Source organism: Anopheles coustani, chromosome 2 (assembly GCF_943734705.1).
Source record: "Anopheles coustani chromosome 2, idAnoCousDA_361_x.2, whole genome shotgun sequence".
Lineage (NCBI taxonomy): Eukaryota > Metazoa > Arthropoda > Insecta > Diptera > Culicidae > Anopheles > Anopheles coustani.
Genome location: NC_071289.1, coordinates 58,970,898 through 58,993,482, shown reverse-complemented (window position 1 = coordinate 58,993,482; position 22,585 = coordinate 58,970,898). Strand labels below are relative to the sequence as shown.

At 44.8% G+C, this 22,585-nt stretch overlaps 2 protein-coding genes across 4 annotated transcripts; one reads left to right on the top strand and one right to left on the bottom strand.

Moving 5' to 3' along the window:
• The first annotated feature begins 844 nt into the window (after window positions 1-844).
• LOC131266229 (protein henna) lies at window positions 845-5,644 on the top strand. 3 transcript variants are annotated; one of them, XM_058268651.1, is made up of 4 exons: window positions 845-1,021; window positions 4,069-4,375; window positions 4,441-5,063; window positions 5,131-5,644. In XM_058268651.1, exons 1-4 carry the CDS (start codon window positions 992-994, stop codon window positions 5,515-5,517), a joined length of 1,347 nt encoding a protein of 448 aa, XP_058124634.1. In that variant the 5' UTR covers window positions 845-991; the 3' UTR covers window positions 5,518-5,644. The 3 variants fall into 3 exon arrangements, with proteins under 3 accessions (XP_058124634.1, XP_058124636.1, XP_058124635.1); XM_058268653.1 differs by lacking the exon at window positions 845-1,021 and adding an exon at window positions 1,040-1,109; XM_058268652.1 differs by lacking the exon at window positions 845-1,021 and adding an exon at window positions 2,340-2,534.
• Window positions 5,645-7,227: 1,583 nt separating this feature from the next.
• Window positions 7,228-12,566, bottom strand: LOC131266228 (circadian locomoter output cycles protein kaput). Its single transcript, XM_058268650.1, has 6 exons — window positions 12,147-12,566; window positions 11,738-12,068; window positions 11,457-11,673; window positions 11,055-11,366; window positions 10,462-10,931; window positions 7,228-9,677 (listed from the first exon to the last, which is right to left on the bottom strand). Exons 1-6 carry the CDS (start codon window positions 12,287-12,289, stop codon window positions 7,902-7,904), a joined length of 3,249 nt encoding a protein of 1,082 aa, XP_058124633.1. The 5' UTR covers window positions 12,290-12,566; the 3' UTR covers window positions 7,228-7,901.
• Window positions 12,567-22,585: the final 10,019 nt, after the last annotated feature.

Here is a 22,585-nt window from a genome sequence, read left to right as displayed (position 1 = left end):
AATAATAATAATAGTAGTTCTACTCTCGGAATGCTACCGCACGCTACCAGACGCGTCATCTCGTAACGACTTTCCAACGGGAACTGAACCGACTACTGCGGATGCAGATCGATTTAGCTGCTGTTGCTGGTTTCCATGACCGATTCGGATCACGAAGCTCTGGCGGACACCGTCGCGCAAAACCAAATTCATTGACCGAAGTCCTCGGCGGCGCGTTCACTTCATGTCAACAAAGCTACAAATGAACCACCCGGTTCCGTGAAAAACAACGGTTCGGAGGGTATATTTTCCAGGAGAGTTTTTCCATTCGTGCTGAGAGAAAATCGCAACTTCCTTTTCTACCGTTACCCACACAGATCTATTGTAACGCCGAGTAACGAAGGGTGCCGTTACGCAGCGAATACACAAACCAAAGCCCAGTGCAGATGCATAACGTAATGAGCGTAACTATAGTAACGTAGGTAACGACACGTGGGGAATGTTTTGAATTTGAATATTTTAAAGAAATTCCAACGCAATCAAACAACATACTACAGAATATCAATCGTTACACACCTGGCCGAGTGCACGTGCTAAGCTTCATTAAGAGAACAGGTTTAACTACCATTCTACGTTTCATCTCTACTCTGGCAACCCTGCTAATGGTGCAGCAATGCATTTGGATGTTTTCTGTTGTTGTTTTTCTAACGCTCAGAGCTCCATCTCTACTTATCTTGTTACTATCTGGCGCGCGAGCAATCCATTATTTTTCATTACCCGTTTCCCCTTCACTTGTTCCAATCGGGTTTTCGACCAGGCGAGTGAGCTGGAACCGGGATCCGATGGGATGGTGTCATCAGTTCTACGTGTGCTTTCCTGTGGTACGGACGTGGTTTTAGACTTTTGACGCTCTATTAGAAGAAATAGTGTTAGTGTTTGTGTATGTTGTGTTAAAGTAAAGAGAAGATTTACTAGCGCGAATATTCTTCAAATAGCACCAAACAACTCTAGAATGTATCGTTTGAATGGAGAATCTGACAAGGTAAGAAGTAAGATTTATTATAGCGAATATTTATCAGATAGCACCTAACAGCCTTAGAATATAACGTTTGAATGAAGAATCTGACAAGGTTCTAGTTCTTACCTAGTAGGGCACCAAAACAGGCTCATGTTTCGCTTGAGTTGATTTAAATTACAATTTTCCCTGAATAACATCAAGAGGCAGATTTCCTTGAACGCGAATATTTTATGTTTCCCGTGCAGTAACATAATGAGAGAATGTAAACCAGCATGCTCGGAAAATATTTCTTCCAAAAATGTACAATGTTTCAAAATAAAAAGCGTGTTTAAAACTCAATCACTCAACCATATGGTTTTTCACGACCTAAAATGGTATTTCCTATCAAATTGTTCATAGTATTTACTAACCGTTGCAAAACAGTTCTACGCGTATCAGATAACAGTCGTGTTATTAGAAAACTATGTATGTTTGTTACGAAATAAACAAAATCTATTATTCACCGTTTGCATAAACAGCGCAGGCACTAACTTGGAGCAAAAACAATCATCACAAGTTACGAGTAAACAAGGAAAAGGATGCTTCCGTCGAAGCACACAAGCTGCTCAAAACACAAGCTTCCGACAGCACGTCACTCTCAGGCAGGCTACCTTAAGGAGGATCCACCCTTCCGTAGCACACTTTTCAAACAAAATCATGTTACTATCTGTTCACGCTGAAGAGCACGTGCGCCATCTCATCCATTAAATGGTCGGTTGCTAAAGGATCGCAAAAGAAATTAATAATTGATGCCTCGTAGTTGCTGCGCAGGAAGAATAAGAATCTTTTACAACGATGATTTAAAACTGTGCCCATCAAGGGCCAATCTGTCACGTCCTAATACTGGTTGCTACCGATGAACTACGACCCGACAAGTGACGCTTTCGAGCCAATTAGTGTCAGTGACCGCTCGCCCATACAGTACTATCGATCGTTTCATGAGAGTAGGGCTACCTTTTTTCTAGACCCCGTTCTTCGACAGCGTCAAATGTAATGAGAGCTCCGCATTGCAGCTCGATCGAAGCCCCGTGGTGACGATTTGACGTGGCCAAAGGAGGCTGGCTTATCAGCGTCGTCGATTGCCCAGTTTCAGAGTGATCGATTCGGCCGGGCTCTGACGCCATTACGCCGATCATCGAGCCCCTTGTGGGACGGGATCTAATGCGCACACCACCAAAGACCGCCTGATCTCGATCATTCTTCGTGTGTGTCGCGCTATCGGTTTTGTGGCCGGCTTGATTTAAATGCTACTCCGGTCAATCCGAACTCAGTCAGTATACCGCTTGCAGGGTGATCGTTTGAAACGGTACTACCAAGCTTGTGCCTAACTGAAATCACTTCCCAAGAGCGAGTAACGTGTTAGTGATTTGTTTCGGTATTCCGTTTATAAAGCGCTTAGTGCGAGTTACGTAATCCAAAGGATCAGTCACCTCAAAGCCACACTCGAACGTTTTGATACTTTCTAGCCAACATGTTAGGTCGTCAGGATTCGCAAGGGGTATGTATTGCTTGGGTTTTGTTTTAGTAAAAGCATTTTACAGACCTGTGCAATCTCAGTTTGCAAACGTTCGATGTATGGTGTTTGGTGCCAAATGAAAATGGAGTTATAGTTATATCTCAGGACACTTTTTTGGCATCACCAGGTACGAAAAAATGTATAACATTTTAAAATAGGCTCCGAATAAAGCTACATTGTGTGGTATCAGATAATTTCGAACCTAAGTAGATGAACGACGAAATAAATTGCGATCACTAAAAACACACTAGAACACTAAACACATAGAACATCATGTTTTGAAATAGTTTCCAAAGGGGCTATTTTCAGTAGTAGTTGAACGAGTTAGTGACAGCGAGGGAACGTTGCGCTGTTTGTCAAAACGCAATGTTCATCGTCTTTTCCATCCGGTCCAACCATTTTGATAGCGTAATCCTTTTTTCTGCACAACAATTTGCGTAAAAGTTTAAAATAGACCCGTTTTTTTTATCTTTTTACTGCTCTAGAAAAGTTTAGAATAATAAACATAACTACTACAAATAGCGTGATCCTGATAACATTATCAATTCATGCTCTCGTATCATTTTGTCGGGTTTTGTTTGGCGTCGAGCGTATACCGATAACGATTGTTTTGTAGCGTTTGATAAGCTTGAGGGCTCGATTTTGGATTGTAATACTACTTTTTGGAGAAAAAAAATCGATGTTTGAAAAAACCACAAAGAACTGGGCAGTTTAATTGAAAAAGAATATTACTCGATTTCACTGTTTTGAACTAGAACCGTTTGTTTATTTTCCGTTCCACTCCTTTACACGAGATGGAGAGATGGTAACTGAACTTTGTCCTTTGCACATACAACTGCATAAACATAACGGATCGAAAGACCGGCAGCAGAGACAATTGTTGCAACAAATAATGAGGTGCAATCACCCGTCAATGTCAACGGTTTATGATGAATGTAAACCGGTTTTGCGCTCACGGAAGCAGCCGAACAGCTGTGCTTTGTTCAGTATGAACTACTACCGATAAGTCCACCCCGTGGTCTGTCCTTCACTTCATGGTGGATTTCTGTTTTGATTCTCCTTCCGAAACAAGTACATCGAGAACATCCCGATCGGGTCATTCGTCCGATCGGTTCCCCCGACATCAGCGCGATCTTTAGGCAATCTTTGGTAAATGTTTCATCATGCCGCCCGGCCACAGATTGAAGGCACCACTCGGAGGGTAGAATAAAGAGAAGGAAAAAATGAATACATAAATAATGGGAAAAAGACGGAAACCCCATCCACAGTACCGCGAAGCCGGGGCTCGCTTCCGTTTGCCCAAAGGGTGGCGGGAAATCCCTGGTATTTGCGCCGCGATCTAATTCCGCGCTGGGAAGGGGTGTCATATAAAAGCGCCACCAGTTGAAGCGTGTCGCGATCAGTTCGAAATCATCCGTTCACTAGCGTTGACCACCATCCCGTCCAAGTTCCGTGCCGCTTCGTTCCGCTAACGCTCTCTAATCGCTTTCACTTCACGTTCGTTCACCGCACACAGCCCACCCTGAAGGAAGGTGGCTCGTACATCATGGAAGGACACGATGGGGCCGAGGCCAAGAACGTGTGCATCATCTTCTCGCCCGAGATGGAGGAGGCGGGCGCTCTGGCGAAGATGCTGAAGATTTTCGATGAGCATCGGGTGAACCTGCTGCACATCGAGTCACGCTCGTCCACTCGTGGCCCGGGGTATGAGTTTATGGTGGAGTGCGATGGAAAGGGTGGTACGCTGGGGGCGGCCATCGAGGCGATCCGTGAGCGGAGTAACTACTTCAATATCATTTCCCGGGACTACAAGGACAACGAAGGTAAGTTTTGTTTGAAATGATCCGCTGAGAGGAAGTTATTGATGGCAGCGAATTACGCTCAACAGCTACGGTGCCCTGGTTCCCGCGGCGCATCCGAGACCTCGACCGGTTTGCCAACCAGATCCTCTCCTACGGTGCCGAGCTGGACTCGGATCATCCCGGCTTCACCGATCAGACGTATCGCGAGCGGCGCAAGTACTTCGCCGATATCGCCTTCAACTACAAGCATGGCCAACCGTTGCCGCACGTCGATTACACCGCGGAGGAGATCGAAACGTGGCGTGCGGTGTTCCGCAACCTGACCAAGCTCTACCCGACGCACGCATGCCGCGAGCACAACCACGTGTTTCCGTTGCTGATCGAGAACTGTGGTTATCGCGAGGACAACATCCCACAGCTGGAGGACGTGTCGAACTTCCTGAAGGACTGCACCGGGTTCACGCTGCGGCCGGTCGCCGGTTTGCTTTCATCGCGCGACTTCCTCGCCGGGTTGGCCTTCCGGGTGTTCCACTCGACGCAGTACATCCGCCACCCGAGCAAGCCACTGTACACGCCGGAGCCAGACGTTTGCCACGAGCTGCTCGGCCATGCGCCCCTCTTTGCCGACCCATCGTTTGCGCAGTTCTCGCAGGAGATCGGGTTGGCATCGCTCGGTGCTCCGGACGAGTTCGTCGAGAAGCTGGCAACGGTAGGTACCTCTAGACCTCTGCCTGTGATTTCCGAAACTAATCTACCGTTTTTCTTCCCCGATGCAGTGCTTCTGGTTCACGGTCGAGTATGGGCTCTGCCGTCAGAACGGTGCCGTGAAGGCGTACGGTGCTGGGTTGCTGTCGTCGTTCGGGGAGCTACAGTACTGCCTCACCGACAAGCCCGAGCTGCGCGAGTTCGACCCGGCCAAGACGTGCGAGCAGAAGTACCCGATCACCGAGTACCAGCCGGTGTACTTCGTGTCGGACAGCTTCGAGGACGCGATCCAGAAGATGATCAACTACGCTAACACGATCCCGCGCCCGTTCGGCGTCCGGTACGATCCGTACACGCAGAGCATCGAAATTCTCGACTCGGTGCCGCAGATCAGCAACCTGATGCGCAACATCCACAACGAGTTCGAGGTGCTGCAGAATGCGTTCAAGAAGCTCTAGGGAGTGAAGCCGAGCCTTTGACAGTACAACCACATCGGAAAGGTGCTTTAGATAGACTTTTAAGGTACAATTGTTAATGTTTTGTTTTATATATAACCTATAACTCGTACTTGTTTTAAGACCCTTTGTAATGTCCAGAGAAATCCGTTACCTTGATGATCACGCGTTTTCGATAAGAACTACATGTGCAAAATAAAAAACACTATCAACAAACAAACAAGAGGGTAAAACAAAAAACAAGGATCATCCAATCCAATCGCGGCGTCAGCCAAACACCACGGTGGCTATTTTGACGTTCATTATTATTTCAATTCCTCTGTTTTGATAACGATTACAACTGCGCAGCCACTTTCTTCGATCTGTCCCAAATTCAGGATGGCGGCTGTTGCTCGCCCTCTTCTTTATTTCTGTCGTTCAAATTCCGCCATGCTACGATTCGCCCAATTGCCAGCCCGGTCAAGCGAATCCGAGTGCAAGGTCAACGCCGACCGATTGCGATTGGATTTCCTTTTCGGGTTAACTTATTCGCCATCCGGGTGGCCGTGTAATCTGTGTACACAAAAATTGCGTTCGAACGGTCTGCACTCGTTTGAACAGAGCTTCAAATCACCAAACTTAATACGTACCTCTCAAGACTATTGATTATCGATATCAGGTGAAGTATTCCATGAATCATTTTAATGCCTTTTATTCAAAAACAAACAATATAGAAAAATCACAGTCCCTAGTCGTGCCTCCTAGGATTTGATAATGTTATCAGCTTGTAATGGTCGGACGAGCACGGAATCGAATCCATCTCAAATGCCACAGTTGATCTGGTGTTACGGGTGAGCGCTAATCGAATAGCCTAACTTTGAGCGTCGTACGGACATTCATTTTAACCATTCGAATCCCCAACCGTTTGGTGTTATACGTTGCAAATGTTTGAAGTGGACGAAATTGTTTAAAGTTATTATATTCTCAAAAACTGATGAGTAAATACACAATGAGGGTTTTTTTAAGATTGCAAGAAAACGATTTCAAAAATACCAGCAGTGAGATACTTATATATTTCCAACCAAACCCTTAAAGTGAACCATGAGAAAATATTGAGATAATTTTTCAGAAGAAAGGAACTTTTGGAGAAATACAAACAGGATAGAGAAACCCCGAAAAGGTAAATACTGCTTCTGTATCCTGAATAGACGCCTGAAAAATTGATAATAAGTGAAATTGCTGTTATTACTGTTGGAAGCGCATTTACTGTTTTACTGTTTTGCTATCCGAAGTCATTGACTAGTCTCATTGGGAAAAAAGAACGTAATGAAAAAGCAGTACATCAAGCGTCAAACAATCTTATTGGACTCTACAGAGGACAAATACGATATTTTTCCCCCTTAAACATTAAGAGAAAACAAAAACACTTGAGATACAGAAGAACAAGAACCAAAACCTAAGAAATAAAGGATAAAAGATGAAAAAATATAATCGTAATAAAGTAATCTAGCAAGACGGCTAAAGGTATAAAATGAACGAAACGAATTTAAAGTGAGAAAATAAGGTCCTTCAGGTGAGATAAATTAAAAGCAAAGTGAGCAAAAATTGGTGAATAAATTAGAGACAACATTTTAAATTAATGAAACCTGAAACTAAAACTAGAAAAATCTTTTAATTGTTTTTGTCGAAACCATAATAAATAAAATGCGACACTTTCAGCATCCTTAGGATCCCTTTGATATTTTTTATTCCACTAATTTTTTTACTAACCACTTATTCTATCTCGATAGATCTCTCTTTCTGGTACTGTTCCTACATTTAAAAAATGCTGCTCTTACCAGTAATTGATCGGTCCCTAGCTTTTACAAGTACAAAATAATTATATAAAGTGCATAGCAAAAATCGTTTCGCTTCCCAGCCTCTTGTTTCAAACAGGTCCGCTCTCCTTAGCCCTCCAATGGCTGCGACCATCCAATGTCTACCGTACGTTATTCGATTATCACCACTTCCTTAACGACTACCTGCTCGATGGAGCAACGTTTCACCTTCCTGAAACCGTGTTCCCCGTGTTCCTCTTGGTTATTCCTTCTCTTGCACTACTTTATTTTTACAATGGCTTATAATTGTTTCATCGTCGTATAAACACTACCATCTATGGCTATCCTTCAAAATACCCCTCTTTGGTGGATGAAAAACGTTTACGTTCGCTATGTACATGTGGGTGTAGGTTGGTTTGGTTCAGAAGCATCCTCTTCTGAGGTCCCTTGGTAGGCATTCCTTCCTGTGGGAGGTTCTTACCTCTAATAAGCTAAGCTCAATCCTAGGCCCATTTTTACTTTTGGTTGAAATCTGTTATCACTACAAGACTCAGGATCGAAATTCCACCATTATCTTCTCCCTGACATTCTCTACATCTCACTACCTTGCGTTCGGGATCCGGCATCGGAACTCCCCGCTCCTTGGTGTTGCGAAGGGGGTTGTGGTGGTTGTGGTGGTGGCTGTTGCTGTTGGCTCGGTGGTTGCTGCTGTGCCTGCCCCTGCTGTTGTTCCATGCCCGAGGTGAAGAGAATCTGTGCCTGCTCGGGAGCCATCTGATACTGCAGCAGTCCCATGCTGTTGCTCATGTTGCTGCCCGATGTTTCCGAGCCATCGCCCGGCGTGGCGCCCATTTGCATCAGCTGATGCTGCGGCTGGTTCAGGGCGGATGAGGCGGGTGTAGTTGATGCCGACGATTGGCTGGAGGGATGATGGTGCCGGTGATGTTGCTGCTGCTGCTGATGCTGTTGCAGATGGTGTATAGGAACCGGTGTGAGCTGCATATACGATACCATATCACCCGACTCGGACAGCTTCCCTTGGCCGGGGTCGGTGAAGTTAAGCTGCTCGGAATCGGAATGAATGATAGGTTTCTGGTCGGGAGGAACCGATAATAGTTGCTGATCTTGCTGTTGCTGCCCTTGGGACGGTTGCTGCTGCTGCTGCTGCTGAGCCTGTGGTTGTTGTGCATGAACCACTCCCGGGTGACTAGGTGGCTGCTGTGTTTGCCCACCCGACGCCGATGGGTGGTAGTGGTGATGATGATGATGAAACGCTGCCCCTTGCGCCGTCTGATGATGCTGCAGGAACGGAGTACTGCGCTCCGGTGGTCCATGGCTCGGCCCTGCTCCATTGCTAGGGGCCGGCGGGAACGGGAGCGATACGATCGACGGCAGCAAGCCGTACCGTGCCATCAGCAATTGTTCCTGCACACGCCTCAGCTCCTCCTGCTGCTGGATGATCAGGTGCTGCAGCTCCTCGTGCTTGCGCTGCAGCTGATCCTGCACCTGATTCTGGCAGGGTGTCAGCACGACGCCACCGGCGCCCGCCACGGCCGAATGGTGTGCAGCGACGGCCGAGAACGTCCCGTGAGGCGACGTGGACTGCAGCGGGGAAAGCATACCGGGCGCCGTCTCGGAAAAGCTGGCCACCGGCTGCACCGGGATGGCCGTCAAATACTGCTGCGTTTCGATGAACCCGGTCGCACTGATGATCTGCGTCACTGGTGGGGTGATGATCGTGGCCGACGCTCGTATCGTAGTCGTGGACGGGGTTGCCGCTAGAGTGGCTTGTATTGGCTGCTGTTGCTGCTGCTGTTGTTGCTGCTGCTGCTGCTGATGGTGATGATGCTGCTGCTGCTGGTGGTGGTGTTGGTGGAGGGAATGTGGATGTTGCTGTTGCTGACCTTGCAGCTGAGACCCGTATCCATCAGTTTCGGAAGGGTTTTGTACCATCGAAGCATGCGGCGCTTGCGAAGGATGTGGACGTTGATGACTTTGCTGCTGTTGTTGCTGCTGTTGCTGCTGCTGCTGTTGTTGCTGCTGGAGATGTTGATGATGTAGGTGCTGCTGCTGATGGTGTGCTTGCATCTGTTGGTGCTGCAACTGTGTCTGCTGTTGGTGGAGATGCGTCTGCTGCTGATGTAGTTGCTGCTGTTGCTGCTGCATCTGATTTTGCTGTAACTGCTGATGCTGCTGTTGTTGTTCTTGGTGATGTTGTTGGTGGTGAAGTTGCTGCTGCTGCTGCTGTTGGTGCTGCTGCAGCTGCTGCTGATTTTGGAGTAGAAAATGAGTGGCTCCTTGCCGATCCTGCTGGCTACCGTGTGAGGAAACTTTCGACGGGAAGGTACTGGTACGCATCCGGGAGCGCTAAAATGAAAAAGATCGTTATAACAAAGCGCAAACAAAGAGAACTACAGGGCGCATGACGAATGTTAGCAGTAAATTTAAACAAATTATTCCTAATGTTTCCTTCACATTATTCAGATAAAACTAACCTAATTGGAAAAAATATTGTGTTGAGTATCAGAGAATAATGACAAGAGAATAGTAAATATAACAATGTTCTACTAAGAGAGCAATCACTCGGCCACCGTCCTTATATCTTGCGTCACATGTAGAAGTATAGAGGCTACTGTTAGTTCGATAAAATAAATTACCCCATTAGGTTACCGCTGAATTCATCAGGGCAAGGGTCGTCAAAATCCGGCCCGAAGACTAAATTCGGCCCGTCAGCTATTAGCTTTTTTCAATCACTTTAATACTTATAGTCCTTTCCACAGAAAACTGTCAGATAAAAATCCAGGTGTTTTTTTTGTATTTGATGCGTAATCTACATCGGAGTTTATTGACACGGTATCAAAGTTTAACGATACCTTGAGGAGTCACTAGTCAGACTTTACGATTCTTTACATCACAATGGATGAGTTTAAACTTATCTCATGCGTAAGAAACCCATTTTCGCCACATTTTCCGAATGGGCAAAATCCTTTATACGTGCTCAGGCCCTTAATAAAATTATGGCGGCTGACTGATTGCTTTCTTGTTTCATGTCACTACTAACTTATCCCTCGTACACAAACATGAGAAATAATTTGTTTAAATTTACTGCAAAAAAGCGTCATGCACCCTGCAGAATGACAGACAAACTCACGGAATGTTGTGTGACAAGCGACTGTCGGCTGGTGTGAGATTCCGTGGAGATGGAAGTGGCCGAATCCGACCCCGGACCGTGGTAGGTGTTGTACCGATGGCGTCCCCGGTTCGACAGACCGGTGGGTGAGACGCAAGGAGTCGCTGCGACCCGGGATGTACGGGAGCTCTTCGAACTCCACGGTGAAGTCGCGAGCAAACTCTGCGAGGACGACTGCTGCAGCTTCCGTTCCGTCCCGTGCACACTGATACTGTCCGCGTCCTCGGAGAACTTACCATCGCCCGCCGTCTGGTTGCGCATCTGCTTCATCACGTCCGCGTAACTCACCACCCGGTGCGTACACACGACGAACTCCGGCTTCGAGTTCCACTGGTGGTAGGTAATGTAGAAGCGCGTCTGCAGCCAGATCCACTGCTGGCCTTTGGTAAGAAACCGGTAGTAGCACGACGTTCCCTCGCCTTTCTGCATCACTGCGCAGAACGAGTATAACAACAATAACAACAAACCAGGAACAAGGAAAAAAGGAAACGCGTTAGTGTCGAGCTAGTCGGGGCGCCCGAGAGCGTGTGAGTTTGCGCCGCGTGAGAGCTTACATGCTTCATGACAAGCCACCACCTTTTCCAGATCGTCAAAATGATAATAGTCATACCCGGAAGTTCCCAGCACTTCAAACGGGAGGTAGCCGATGATGGGTGGCGCACGGTGGTCGAGGAACAGGAACTTCCACTCGAGGCTGTGCCGAGAGGTGAACTCACTTTTCGTGTTGTCCACGATGGACATTTCGCGGATCAGCTGGGGCGTCTGCAGACGCCCGGTGCCGACGAACACGAGCCGCGAGTCGGCGTCACTCGTGTAGCCGCTAAAGCGGGATGTCGTCATGAGCGATTCCGTCTCGACATCGCTTCCTAAAACGGAACACAAGGCCAGACAGGATGAGCGTTACAGTTTACCAACCACAGCTTATGCTCCGGATGCTCCTTGCGGTTGAAACTCACGGAAATAGCCCGTGAACTGGACGTTCTCGTACGACACATCCGTCCGATAGTCGACAGTCCCCCGCTTGATGTAGCACGAGAAGGTAACCTGGTTCTCCCTGCTGATGCCCGTCTGCAGAGGGTCCACCACCGTCGTCGGGTTCAGAAGAATGTTGTACAGGTCGTTTTGATCGTCCTCGTACACCATATCGTAAACGGTCATGTTTAGCAGGTCACTCTGAAAGCGGAGTACCGAGTCAAATTAATCTTGTACCCTCTAACCACCCTCTAATGTATCGTACCGGTAGGTGCCCGAGCAGCGAGGTAATACTTTCAGACGCGTAGAATACTCGCCCGGTCGACGAAAATACGATGATAAACCCGTCCAGTGCCTCCAGGATGAGATGAGTGAACTCCTCGTTGGACAGAAACGACGGCTTCCAGTCGGTTTGGATCTCGTGGACACGCGATCGGACCGCGATCTCGTTATGGCTCTTCAGGAATGCGATCGTCGACTTCAGCACGGTCGATTTGTCCATCTTTCGACTATTGGATGACACCATCGAGCTGAGCTCGTTGACCAGTAGGTTGAACTGGTCACGGCGCTTCTTCTCGCTAAGATTGCGGGATTTTCTACAACAAAACAACCAAACAACGGCCTTTTACAACCTGTTCATTATGTTACCACCAAGAGCTATCCGTGATCCTTACCGTTTCGTATCATCTTTGTCGTCCGGGTCCTCATCCATTGCGGAGTAATCATCCGTATGGTGGTGATGGTGGTGATGGTGATGATGGTGGTGATCGATATCGATCGAACCACCGAAGCTTTCCTCCTCGTCGTCGTCGTACATGTTGCCCCGATTTGAAGGGTTGTGCTTTAGTTCCTCAATCGTTCAGCCCTGCGCTACAACCGATACCACGAAGAACAAGTGTTTCTACTCACAAACACCCAGTGACCGTATAACCAGGAAAATTCTTTCAGTATAGTTCTCTTTTTAGTAGCTTAGAAGGTACAGTTGATTTCTATAGGATATCCTCCATGCGCTTAGGTTATGTTGGAGAAAAGATAACACGGTAGGTAAATTTCCGATTGTTGACTCCAAGGGTCATCGAACGAAGGGGCCATACTCTGCACTAATATCCTTAAGAACAACTCGATTTTGGTGAGCTGAAACAGAAAGATAAAAATATCACGATTAACACGAGAAATAACGCGAGTTTATATTGAGCTCATCATTGAAAGAAAATATGAACGATGCTATCAGTAGTTAGCACTAGGAGATCAATACAACCTTTCGTTATTGCTAAAACCTGGCTTCTGTTTTGTACAAATTGTATTAACATTTTGTTTTTCAGTAATTTTTTAAACAAAAAGATTCACACTCACGTTTGAAGTTATGAATTCGAATCTAGTTGTATGATAAATTAACACCTAGTTATTAACACCAGATTCCAAACAACGGTCATTTTGTCGGCTGTTTTAACACGCTATAACATTTCTTTTTTTTCAGTTCTGTAAACGACTACTTTTAAGTAAATTTGTTTACTATCTTTTCCGTTTTTGGTATTGATCTTTGAGGTCAATTTATGGCGCCATTTTATATAACTTAAATATGATTTTATTTTTTTATTGTTGCTTAATATACAAGCTTTCTAGCGCACATATTTTTCTAGATTTGTTTTATACATTTTGAAACACTATGTTAAAAAAAAACTCAAATTCGATTTTCTTTGCTTTACACCGAACTAGCGGAATGATGAGATGCATTAAAAACCAAAGAAGGTCAAAAAAAAAAAATGGTGGGGTATATTTAACAAATATACTAATGTTTTCGGAAATGAAAAATCTTCAAAAATGGCAAAGTTGTAGCTTATCAAAAGGTACGCTAAAAGCATTCGAGCAAAATTCCAAAGTAATAGTAATGACCCGAATGGTTGGATTAGATGTTAGCTCTCACTCTCAAAAATGGAAACATTACAAAAATCAATACATATTTTCTGAAAATGTATAAACTATCCATCATAACAAATTATCTTTTGTTGTACATCTGAGTCTAACAGAGATACACGAAACGAACGAACGAAGTTGCGTAAAATTAATGGGAATGATAAATTAGGCATTTTTTTCTTATTTTCATACTTGATTCTTCAACTTTTATTTTAGATTGCATCATTTCCAGATGTACAAAAACACTGCAAACCTCTAGAGTCCACATTGTGGCGATGGAATGACGACCCGGCATTCCTTTTCAATTCGACTCGGTATCGATTGAACCAAACACGAGGCCCATCAACTCCACAGTCCACAACCGCAACATACCGAAATAGAAAATAAAGGGACAACCTCACAGCACCAGCAAAAAGCATACAAACAACATCACTGTGGGTAATAGCAAGTACTAGTTATTGGAAGTCCAGAGGGTCGGAAGTGGTGTGTTTGCTGTAGCAAAACACAAAAAAAATTGAAGCGTACACTCGGGGAAGATTTTCTACTACGAGGGGATTGGAGTGCAAAGAGAATGAGGTGTTGTTCTACGCTAGCGAATAGTAAGCGTACATACACCGAGAGGCGCGCGTAAACAAGCCGCCACTTTAAGCTTCAACTGCAACTCACAACAAACGCAGTGCAGGAGGAAAAAGTGCTCAAAGAGAAAAGCAACTGCAGCTTACAATAATGGTCAACAGTTGCAACTGATAAACACCGTACCAGGAACGTAGTCACCCGATGCGCCGATGGCTGCTCCCAAGCCTCCCTCCCTCTCTCATACCTTCAAACGCGCGGACAATCCCGTGTGCACGTGTGGGTGCGCGAGTGCATCGCGATGCAGTTGCGTTATGCAACCGGCAATGATCGCGCGCGCCGGAGCACTTCAACGAGCCGGCCATCTTTGAGTGTTTGTGAAACGGCACGGGGTCTCGGAAATGCTCATCCCGCGCCGTTGGTCGCGTGTGCGTGCTGGCGAGGAAAGTGTGTGCCGTTTCGTAACTCCACCACCAGCACACCAGTTCGCGGGTAAATGGTTGGAAAACACGCCTCGTCAAGATGATAACGCTCCCACCTTTTTCCGTTCCGCCATTGATCATAATTTGATTTTGTTTGCACAGCGCCAACGAAACGCACGTTGGGCAACGGGGACGTACGATGCGTGTGTGGAATCGAGTCCAGAGCATTTCCTGTGTTAACACAACGCTGCAAGTGGAGCCCCTGTCCTTCTTGTTGTCCCTCGCCGGGAACGATATTCGGTGCGTAATTACTTCCGAAAGGTATTTGCGCACGTCAATCATCGCTCGGGTTTGGCGAGTGAAAGCCCACAATATGGGGAAAACGTTCGTCGGGAAGGGATAATAGGGTTTTCTTTGCTGGAGAATATCTTTCTTTCCGCTCGATTGCCTCTCGTATTGTGGAAGCATACAAAACTCCGGCTTTTCAATAAAATGAAACCGGCAACTAAAATGTAAAATATTCCATGTAACATCCTTTGGGACAACTTTATGATGGCAATTGTAGGCCAACTGTAAGATTGCAAGACGTACTTTGGCAAGGTACGAGAAACAAAAGGCATTTTTTAAGTGTACTTAATTTCTAACAGTGAATGATAATATAAGAACGTTTGGCAACTATAGTCGTTAGAAGTTCAATAAATATAACTTTTTTCGAAATGTTAAAAGTAGAAGGATCAAGTAAAAAATTTCAGAAGAAAAGATAAGGCAAGAAAATTCAAAAGTGCAGTTAAAAAAACTCTCACACTCAAAAGTTCCTCGCTTTTCTATTAATAACTTTGAATTTGTTCTTCAACAATACTCTTTTTCGTTGTTTGTTAAGGCTTTACCAGATGGTTATTTTGTTTCAAGTTTTTTCTAAAACAAACATTCAATGGTCTTTAAATGTTTTATGGTAAATGGTTATCAATAGCAAGCAACAAGTAAGTTCAAATTGCAAAATTATTTATATATAAAAAATAAAATAAATTCAACATTGATGTTAAAACACGATTTTGTCATTATAAAATAAAAAAATAAGAAAATATATAAATATATAAAATATAAATATAAATAAAAAAACAAATTTTTTAACCAAACATTTTCCCATTCATAATTCTTATTATTGGGTGTCTTTATCACTGTTTATGCCACTTTACCAAGTAACACAATGAAGACATTAACTGCGGATACGAAGAGGATTCTCTGGCATGGATGGAGTCGAATGATTCCGCGATGCTCGGTTTCATTGCATCATTCATGCAAAACCATCATCTCCATGTGACGGCCATGTGAACATAAATAAATAAATCAATAAATGCATTCAAAAGAGTTTCTAGCCGAGTTCTCGAACGAACCATGACGAGCACCAGAAATCTGTCAACCATTCGTGGCGGGATGGCTGTGATTCAGACGAATGCTACTCCAATCGATTGCAAGGAACGTGATTCCAAACAAGAGATAAACCATTCAAAACAAAACCACAGAACGGGATCAGTCCAGATCGAGGCTGCAACCAGCTGCAAAGGTTTTAACCCCACAAGGCATCGGACGGCGATTTTCCAGCGGTTTTATCGCACCGTCTCCCTTAGTTGGATTTTATTCTGTATCTTTTATTCAACAGAGACCCAGTCAACCAACACACATACACAAACTGGCCGGACTGAGCCGCTTTATGCATCTTGGCTTTCCGAGCGCGTCTATCCCTAAGTTCAAGAAGATTGCATCCATTTATGCCAGTAAATGCAGATGTGACGGAAAAGTTACGACAGCGAGACAGTTGTAGCGCCATGGAGCGCACAAACAGCGAGGGGGATGCTGTTATGTGGCCAGTTGCGAAAGTCAGTGACAGTTGCCATTTGCCGGTGGTTCCTGTGGTCAAAATGCCGACAGGCGTACCACTTGGAATCGTCCTGGCGTTCCTTTTTTAACAGGACAACAATCAAGCGGGTCAAGGGTTCATAGATTCGATTCCTTCATTATAGTAATGATTGGTCGAACATTGACCTAAACACAATCAACTAAAGAAACGCTTTAATTTTAAATTAGAACTAACGAAGTTGTTTACACTTTACTCATCATCATAATCAAACGACGTATTTTACCTTTTACTGTAATCCTTCCGTTGTGCTGGATTTGGTAAAACTTAAGTTTTTCCAACTGAAGTATTTTTTTCTTTTTCATACGAAACTGCACACTCCTCCTCCTCGCAGAAGTCACTTGTCCCCAACCAGTTGGACCATGAATCACAATCTTTTTTCGCTTCGGAATGACTTCAACCGCAGGATTAACCTTCCACCTTCATCACAACGGGCTCGGGATAGCATCGAATATCAGTTGTCACACGGAAAGTTGGAGCTTGTCGGTCGGATGCTGTACTCAGACGCCACCTGTACAACGACGAGCCGAACCGAGCCGATAACTCGCCGGAACGACTACTTGCGATGGCTTGCGTCATCCAACATCATTTGCTTATTATTTATTTCCTTTGTTTTTTTTGCCATTCAATTTTCACCAACACCAACACGCCGCCGGAAAAACCGGACATACACACAGACACAAATCGCTTCTGGTTTCCTTGGTACTAAACACTTTTCTTTCGTCTCAGAAATTCGATCCTTGTCGAGTAGGCTGGTTTGTAGGTTTGCCTATGTACGCGCCTCTGATGAGGTTGGCTTCACCGTTGCGTAGCGGCAAAACATGAGTTCCACACTTGTTGCACCTGTCATGTCGTTAGTCATTTACTATTGCAAAACATTTGATCATAAATTAATTAATAAGCATTCAATAATGAAATATTTAGATCATCAACCTAGGTACATTTTTTTTAAACTGCAGCTTGTTAAAACGCAGATAGCAGGACGTATTGCTTTAAACCTCTTTGTCAAGCCATCCGGTCCCGGTTGCTATGGAGTCGGTTCCATCTCATCCTTCAGGAAATCGTTCGGGAAAACTCAATCACAGCAACTGCTACCGAATGCACGTTAGCTTTCCTGTTTTTCATCGGGAAAACAGTAATGCTTCTCATTTTATTCTACGTCACAAACATAAGCACACTCAATACACCTCAGGTAAGCCACTTGATTGACACGGAGGGAAAATGAAACCAGCTGTCGGGAGGAGCAGGACCTTTTCTCTTTCTCTTCAACTTATTCACACAGCGCTACAATACCACAACCGGAACCGGAACAGCGCACCGTTTTTGTTACCATCGAGAACACTTTCCATCTCACACTACGTTAGCGCTGATTGTTTTCCCTAAGGGGTTTCCACTTGTTGCTACCTCGGGTTTTCATTGGGCCAGCATTTTTTCTAAGTTTTTTGCTTTGTGTTTGATTCCTTAATTTTCTTTGATTTTTAAGATTTTTTTTTAACAGCTTGTACCCGAATGAAGGTACAACTCAAAAGAATGATTTTCATTCCGTCACAATTTCCTCAAGTAAGCAATACGAGAACAGCCCGTTACGGTGGAGATAAATAGACCGAAAGAAAATAAAGGAAAGAAATTCGAAAAAGAGCTTGAACAACGAAACCTAGAATGGTAGAAAATGGAAACAATACGTAAGTCAACCGTCGCCAGGTGAAAAGGGAAATACTTTGTTTTTCTTGGAAAGAAAGCAAAAACAAACTCCAGGGAATGGGGAACCAGCGACAATGTTGAAGCGTTTCAAGCTTTCCTTGCCGGGGTTTTTCATGGCATTAGGTGGTTTCCCTGGACGGTTTCCATTCGTGCAATCCAAGAGAAAAACCTGCCACTGAAACCACCGAACACTTGTTAACTTAATTAAAGGACAACGCAACCGAAACGAAGGCTTTTCGCGTGCGTACCTGCAGCTGATGTCCAGTAGTCGGTTTGTTCGTTTGTCGCTCTTTTGTACTTTAGAAGGTAAGAAGGATATAAAATTTAATACAAAAAACATATTCGACAAAACTTCAAGTACACTTTTAAATAGAGAACCACAAAAACTTCAACAAATTCAGACATATACCGATTGGAGATACAACATACGGTAGCAAACCGTGCACTTTTTCACTTCAGATTTACACACATTGGACTCACTTGTTTTCCTGACAACCTTTCAAACACCTCTCTTAATTAACGGATTAACTTCTCATTTCAATTTTGCTCACTTTTGTCTACAAACACCTTCTCTTATTTTTTTTTAATTTTAACTTCTCATTTCAATTTTGCTCACTTTTTTTGTAGTATTTAACCATTAATAATAGTAATCAATTTTTCTGACATCCTCCGCTCGAGAGGGTCGGAAAAGTGGTAGAGGTGCGCACGATGTTGGGCCTCCTTGCTCGAGTCTGGCAACACTCACCCCATCATGGAATCTAATTTACTGACCGATCAAAGCCCATCGCGACACGCTGGGCCCACCACCCACACGAACAAAAGGCCCTTCTTTGCGTAACTACTCGGGCCACTACGCAATAAACTACCAACACACAAGAAGCACAGCTCCCGGTCCGATCCCGGCACCATTTTTGGCTCGTGGCCGGAAAAATGCACTGGCAAAGGCGTGGAAAAATATAATCCCCACTCGAGGACACTGCACCGGAACGATGGAAGAAGGATATAAAAAACACACACACACATACACGGTTGGATCCTAACAACTGTTCGCCAGATTTTCCAGTTGCAGAAGGGAGATAAAAAGAAAAAATGTTGTTTTTCCGAACGAACTAACGTACGTGCCAACGCATCAACGACCGACTGCGACGCTATTTCCACGCAGACTGCAAACCGACCGGCTCCGAGGTTACAACTCAACGTAGCCACATCCGACATCTGTTGCATTTTCCCGCAGGATGCACACACGCACACGCCACGCGCACACACCTGACGTCTTCCGCAAGGACAGGTCGCAAGGAAAAGCAGGATAAAATCGGATCCCTATGGAAACGCGAGCTCAACAGGTACAGCGCACACACACACACGCTCACGAATATATACTCTATCGAACGGAGGCAGCTGCGCTTCGGTGACGGTATTACGCAAACACACAGTTTTCCACCGTTTTCCATCCAGGTCCTCCAGCCCAAAGCGGGGACCGTTAATCCAGATCTCTCACTATCTCTCTCTCTCTTTTACTCCCAATCTTGCCATATTTCACGGCCTAGCGCACACAAACACACTGATTAGGTGCGCATTTCGGCGCATCCTAACAAGGGAAGGAAGGAAGGGAAAACCAAGGGCTGACACCGCCTGAGGCTCGGGATTGCAACGGGAAAACTCAGCCGAAAAGGTGATGACTGAAGGACGAGTTTTCCCCACCTGTGATGGCGGGCAGGGGGGTGCGTTATCCAACAGACATAGTATCTCTCTTTCTTTCCTTCCATGTCTCTCTCTCTCTCTGTTTCTCTCGTTTTCCCTACTTCTCCCTCCCTCTCCCTGTCGATCGATGATGTAACATCGGCCACTTTGATCGGCTGCAAACGAACCTCGGCAGGGTTGCGAACAAAACCAGCGAAAGAAAAAGGTCGGAAAAAGTTGCCACCCTGTTTGTCGAGTTTCGTCCTTTCTGGTACGAGCAACGCAGGGCCCTTTGTTGGCTACGACTTGCCGTGCAGACACTTGTGCGGATTCCTTTCCCTGGTGTGACGACGACCAGGGGTGCCCTTCGGTTGAGCATTTTTATTTCGACGGTATGCCATTGGTTCGACGGCTCGGTAAAATGCTCGAAAGATGGTTTGGAAAAGGGGCTACTTTTTCGATGCAATGGCAAGAAACCTAGCATAAATAGCTGGCTCAGGACTCAGTGTTGTTAAATATTTTGAGCCAACTAACATCAATTTAACGTTGTATAAAAAAGCAACATAATAAGAATACGTTGCCGTGAAGGGAGGGTCTGGACAATTTGCCTGATCTGATCAGGGGTCGCCAAACTGTGGCCTTTAACTAAAAGTATTTTCTGAATCATTTCTTTTTTGCGTCAAACAAATTGTTTCATTAAGCAGTATATACAAAGAGTTTGTCCGAAATTAAGAAAAAAGATTTGACGGCAATACTTATTGCGTTCATTGATCATGTGATCAAAGCTTTTGACGATCAGAGAGATCTAAGTTTCTGTAAGGCGTAAAGACACACGAACTTTATTAACGTTGCAAAAGCTAATTTATACGTAACTTGAAAACTCATAATCAACGGATGCTACCGACCAACATTATTGGAGTGCAAGGCCCTGACTATGCAAAAAGCATCTCTAATGTCGGATGAAATGGGAATACCTGTTTGAGGTGCGATTTTACTTGCACCAACTGTAATCAACTGAAACATTTGAACTGATTTGAACTTGAAGATACTGGTGAAAGTAGAAGTGCACACTGCCCTAAGGCAAGTAGAAGTATCTATCGATTTTAGCAAATTAAGCACAAAATCCAAGTCAACAACCTAAGAAATCCGAGATAAGAAAGTAGCAACCTGAGAAACCGTAGACGTTAAGAGAAGTGAGAGAAAAATGAGCGAGTTTAGGTTTTGTTACGAATAAAGGCACAGATACACAGTTGTTGTAATTATTTTAAGAAAAAGAGAAAAGTAAGAGAGGGAGTGACTAAACGATGATATGTTTTACTGAACAATTTACATACTAACAAACGATATGATAACGAATAGAATGTGGGCGAAAATATAAGAAATAACAATAAAAAGGAATCCCTTATTAGAACAAGAATAACGAGCTTTAAATCATGATTTCATTCATTGTTTAATAAATGGGCTGAATATTACTTTGTTATTTAAGAGTCTTATCCACAGTCACAACTGTTTAATAACATTATCTAGAAAGTAGAATAAGAATCGTTTTCCCCCATCAAACGCAACACTTTTCTACAATCAAGACATTTCCCGAAAAATATGGTGATGTTTGCCTGAAGCGCTTGAAATTTCTCCTAAATCCTTGATTTTCATCCCCGAAACGATAGGAAACGTGTCAGTCGATTCAAATTTCCGTATTTTAAAATAGTTTCAAAGAGGGAAATAGAGCAGAACTGCGCTCATTCAAATCTTGATCGGGCGAAACAGGGAAACCAATCACGCCAAACATAGCTAGCAGCATTCAAGCTTCTCGCGTGCTGGCATGCCGTTTGGCTGGGAGGAAGATTCTGCATTCTAACGCGATTAAAGGGAGTTGGAGTTGGGCCACGCAAAACCCGCACCCGAGGGAGGAAAATTACCCGTCAATTACGCCCGTAGATGGCGTAAAGTGCCGCTAGATGCATCGCGATCGTTCAGTGTGTTAGTGCATCGGCTTTGCTGTTTCGCGATAAGCTGCAGTCCGGAGTAGACTCGTTCTAAGCTCTCGGAACCATTTTTTCGCTATCTACAATGATCTCGCTTCCCGCACGGACACTTGTTAAACACCTATAAGGGACAATCTGCAGCTCAAACAGGCGAAAACCGGAGGAGAAGGAGCTTAGATCATTCCAAAAACGGAATCCACGACTTGACTCATGGAATACACGCTCTTTAGAAGATCGTCTTCGGACACAAGACAAGACGAATATTTCTCTTCGGACGCGGGTTGACATTTAAAAAACCGCAAACACTGCACAGAAGTGAACTAACACACCAGACATACTAAGTTTCATACGCTGCACACGGAACTGCTGACACCAGTGCTAACAATTACAAACACAAACACAAATCAAGGCACGTAAATGCATCGTTGCAACTTCGAATGCACTTTATCTGAGCGGTTTGAAACGTTGGAAACGAATAAGTGGGGGAGGGGGGACGGGAGAACTTAGACGCATCGAGTTGCTGTTCACTCCCATTCATGCCTTCACACTGCACCCCTTCTCGTACACACTTAATGATGCACCCTACCCCCGGGGATGGTGAAATGCAACACCCTTTTCCTACCCGCAAACCGCACGACAATCACTACCGATAACGGCCTGCGGTGGCGGAGGGTAGAAAACTAATGGCAGGTTTTTTCTTCATGACTTTTCTGTGGCACCTACTGCTCTTCTCTTTCCACTATCTCTCGAGTAAAACCACACAACCCGGGAGCATGCACTACCGACACACTATCGATGGATTCCGATGTAAGCAAGAAAAAACATAATACACACAAATGCAACTAATCCCCCGTCATAAGGGGACAAGGTCACGGTGCATACGACACAGAAAAGGGTAAGAGTGCAAGGAAGGCGGTACGTAA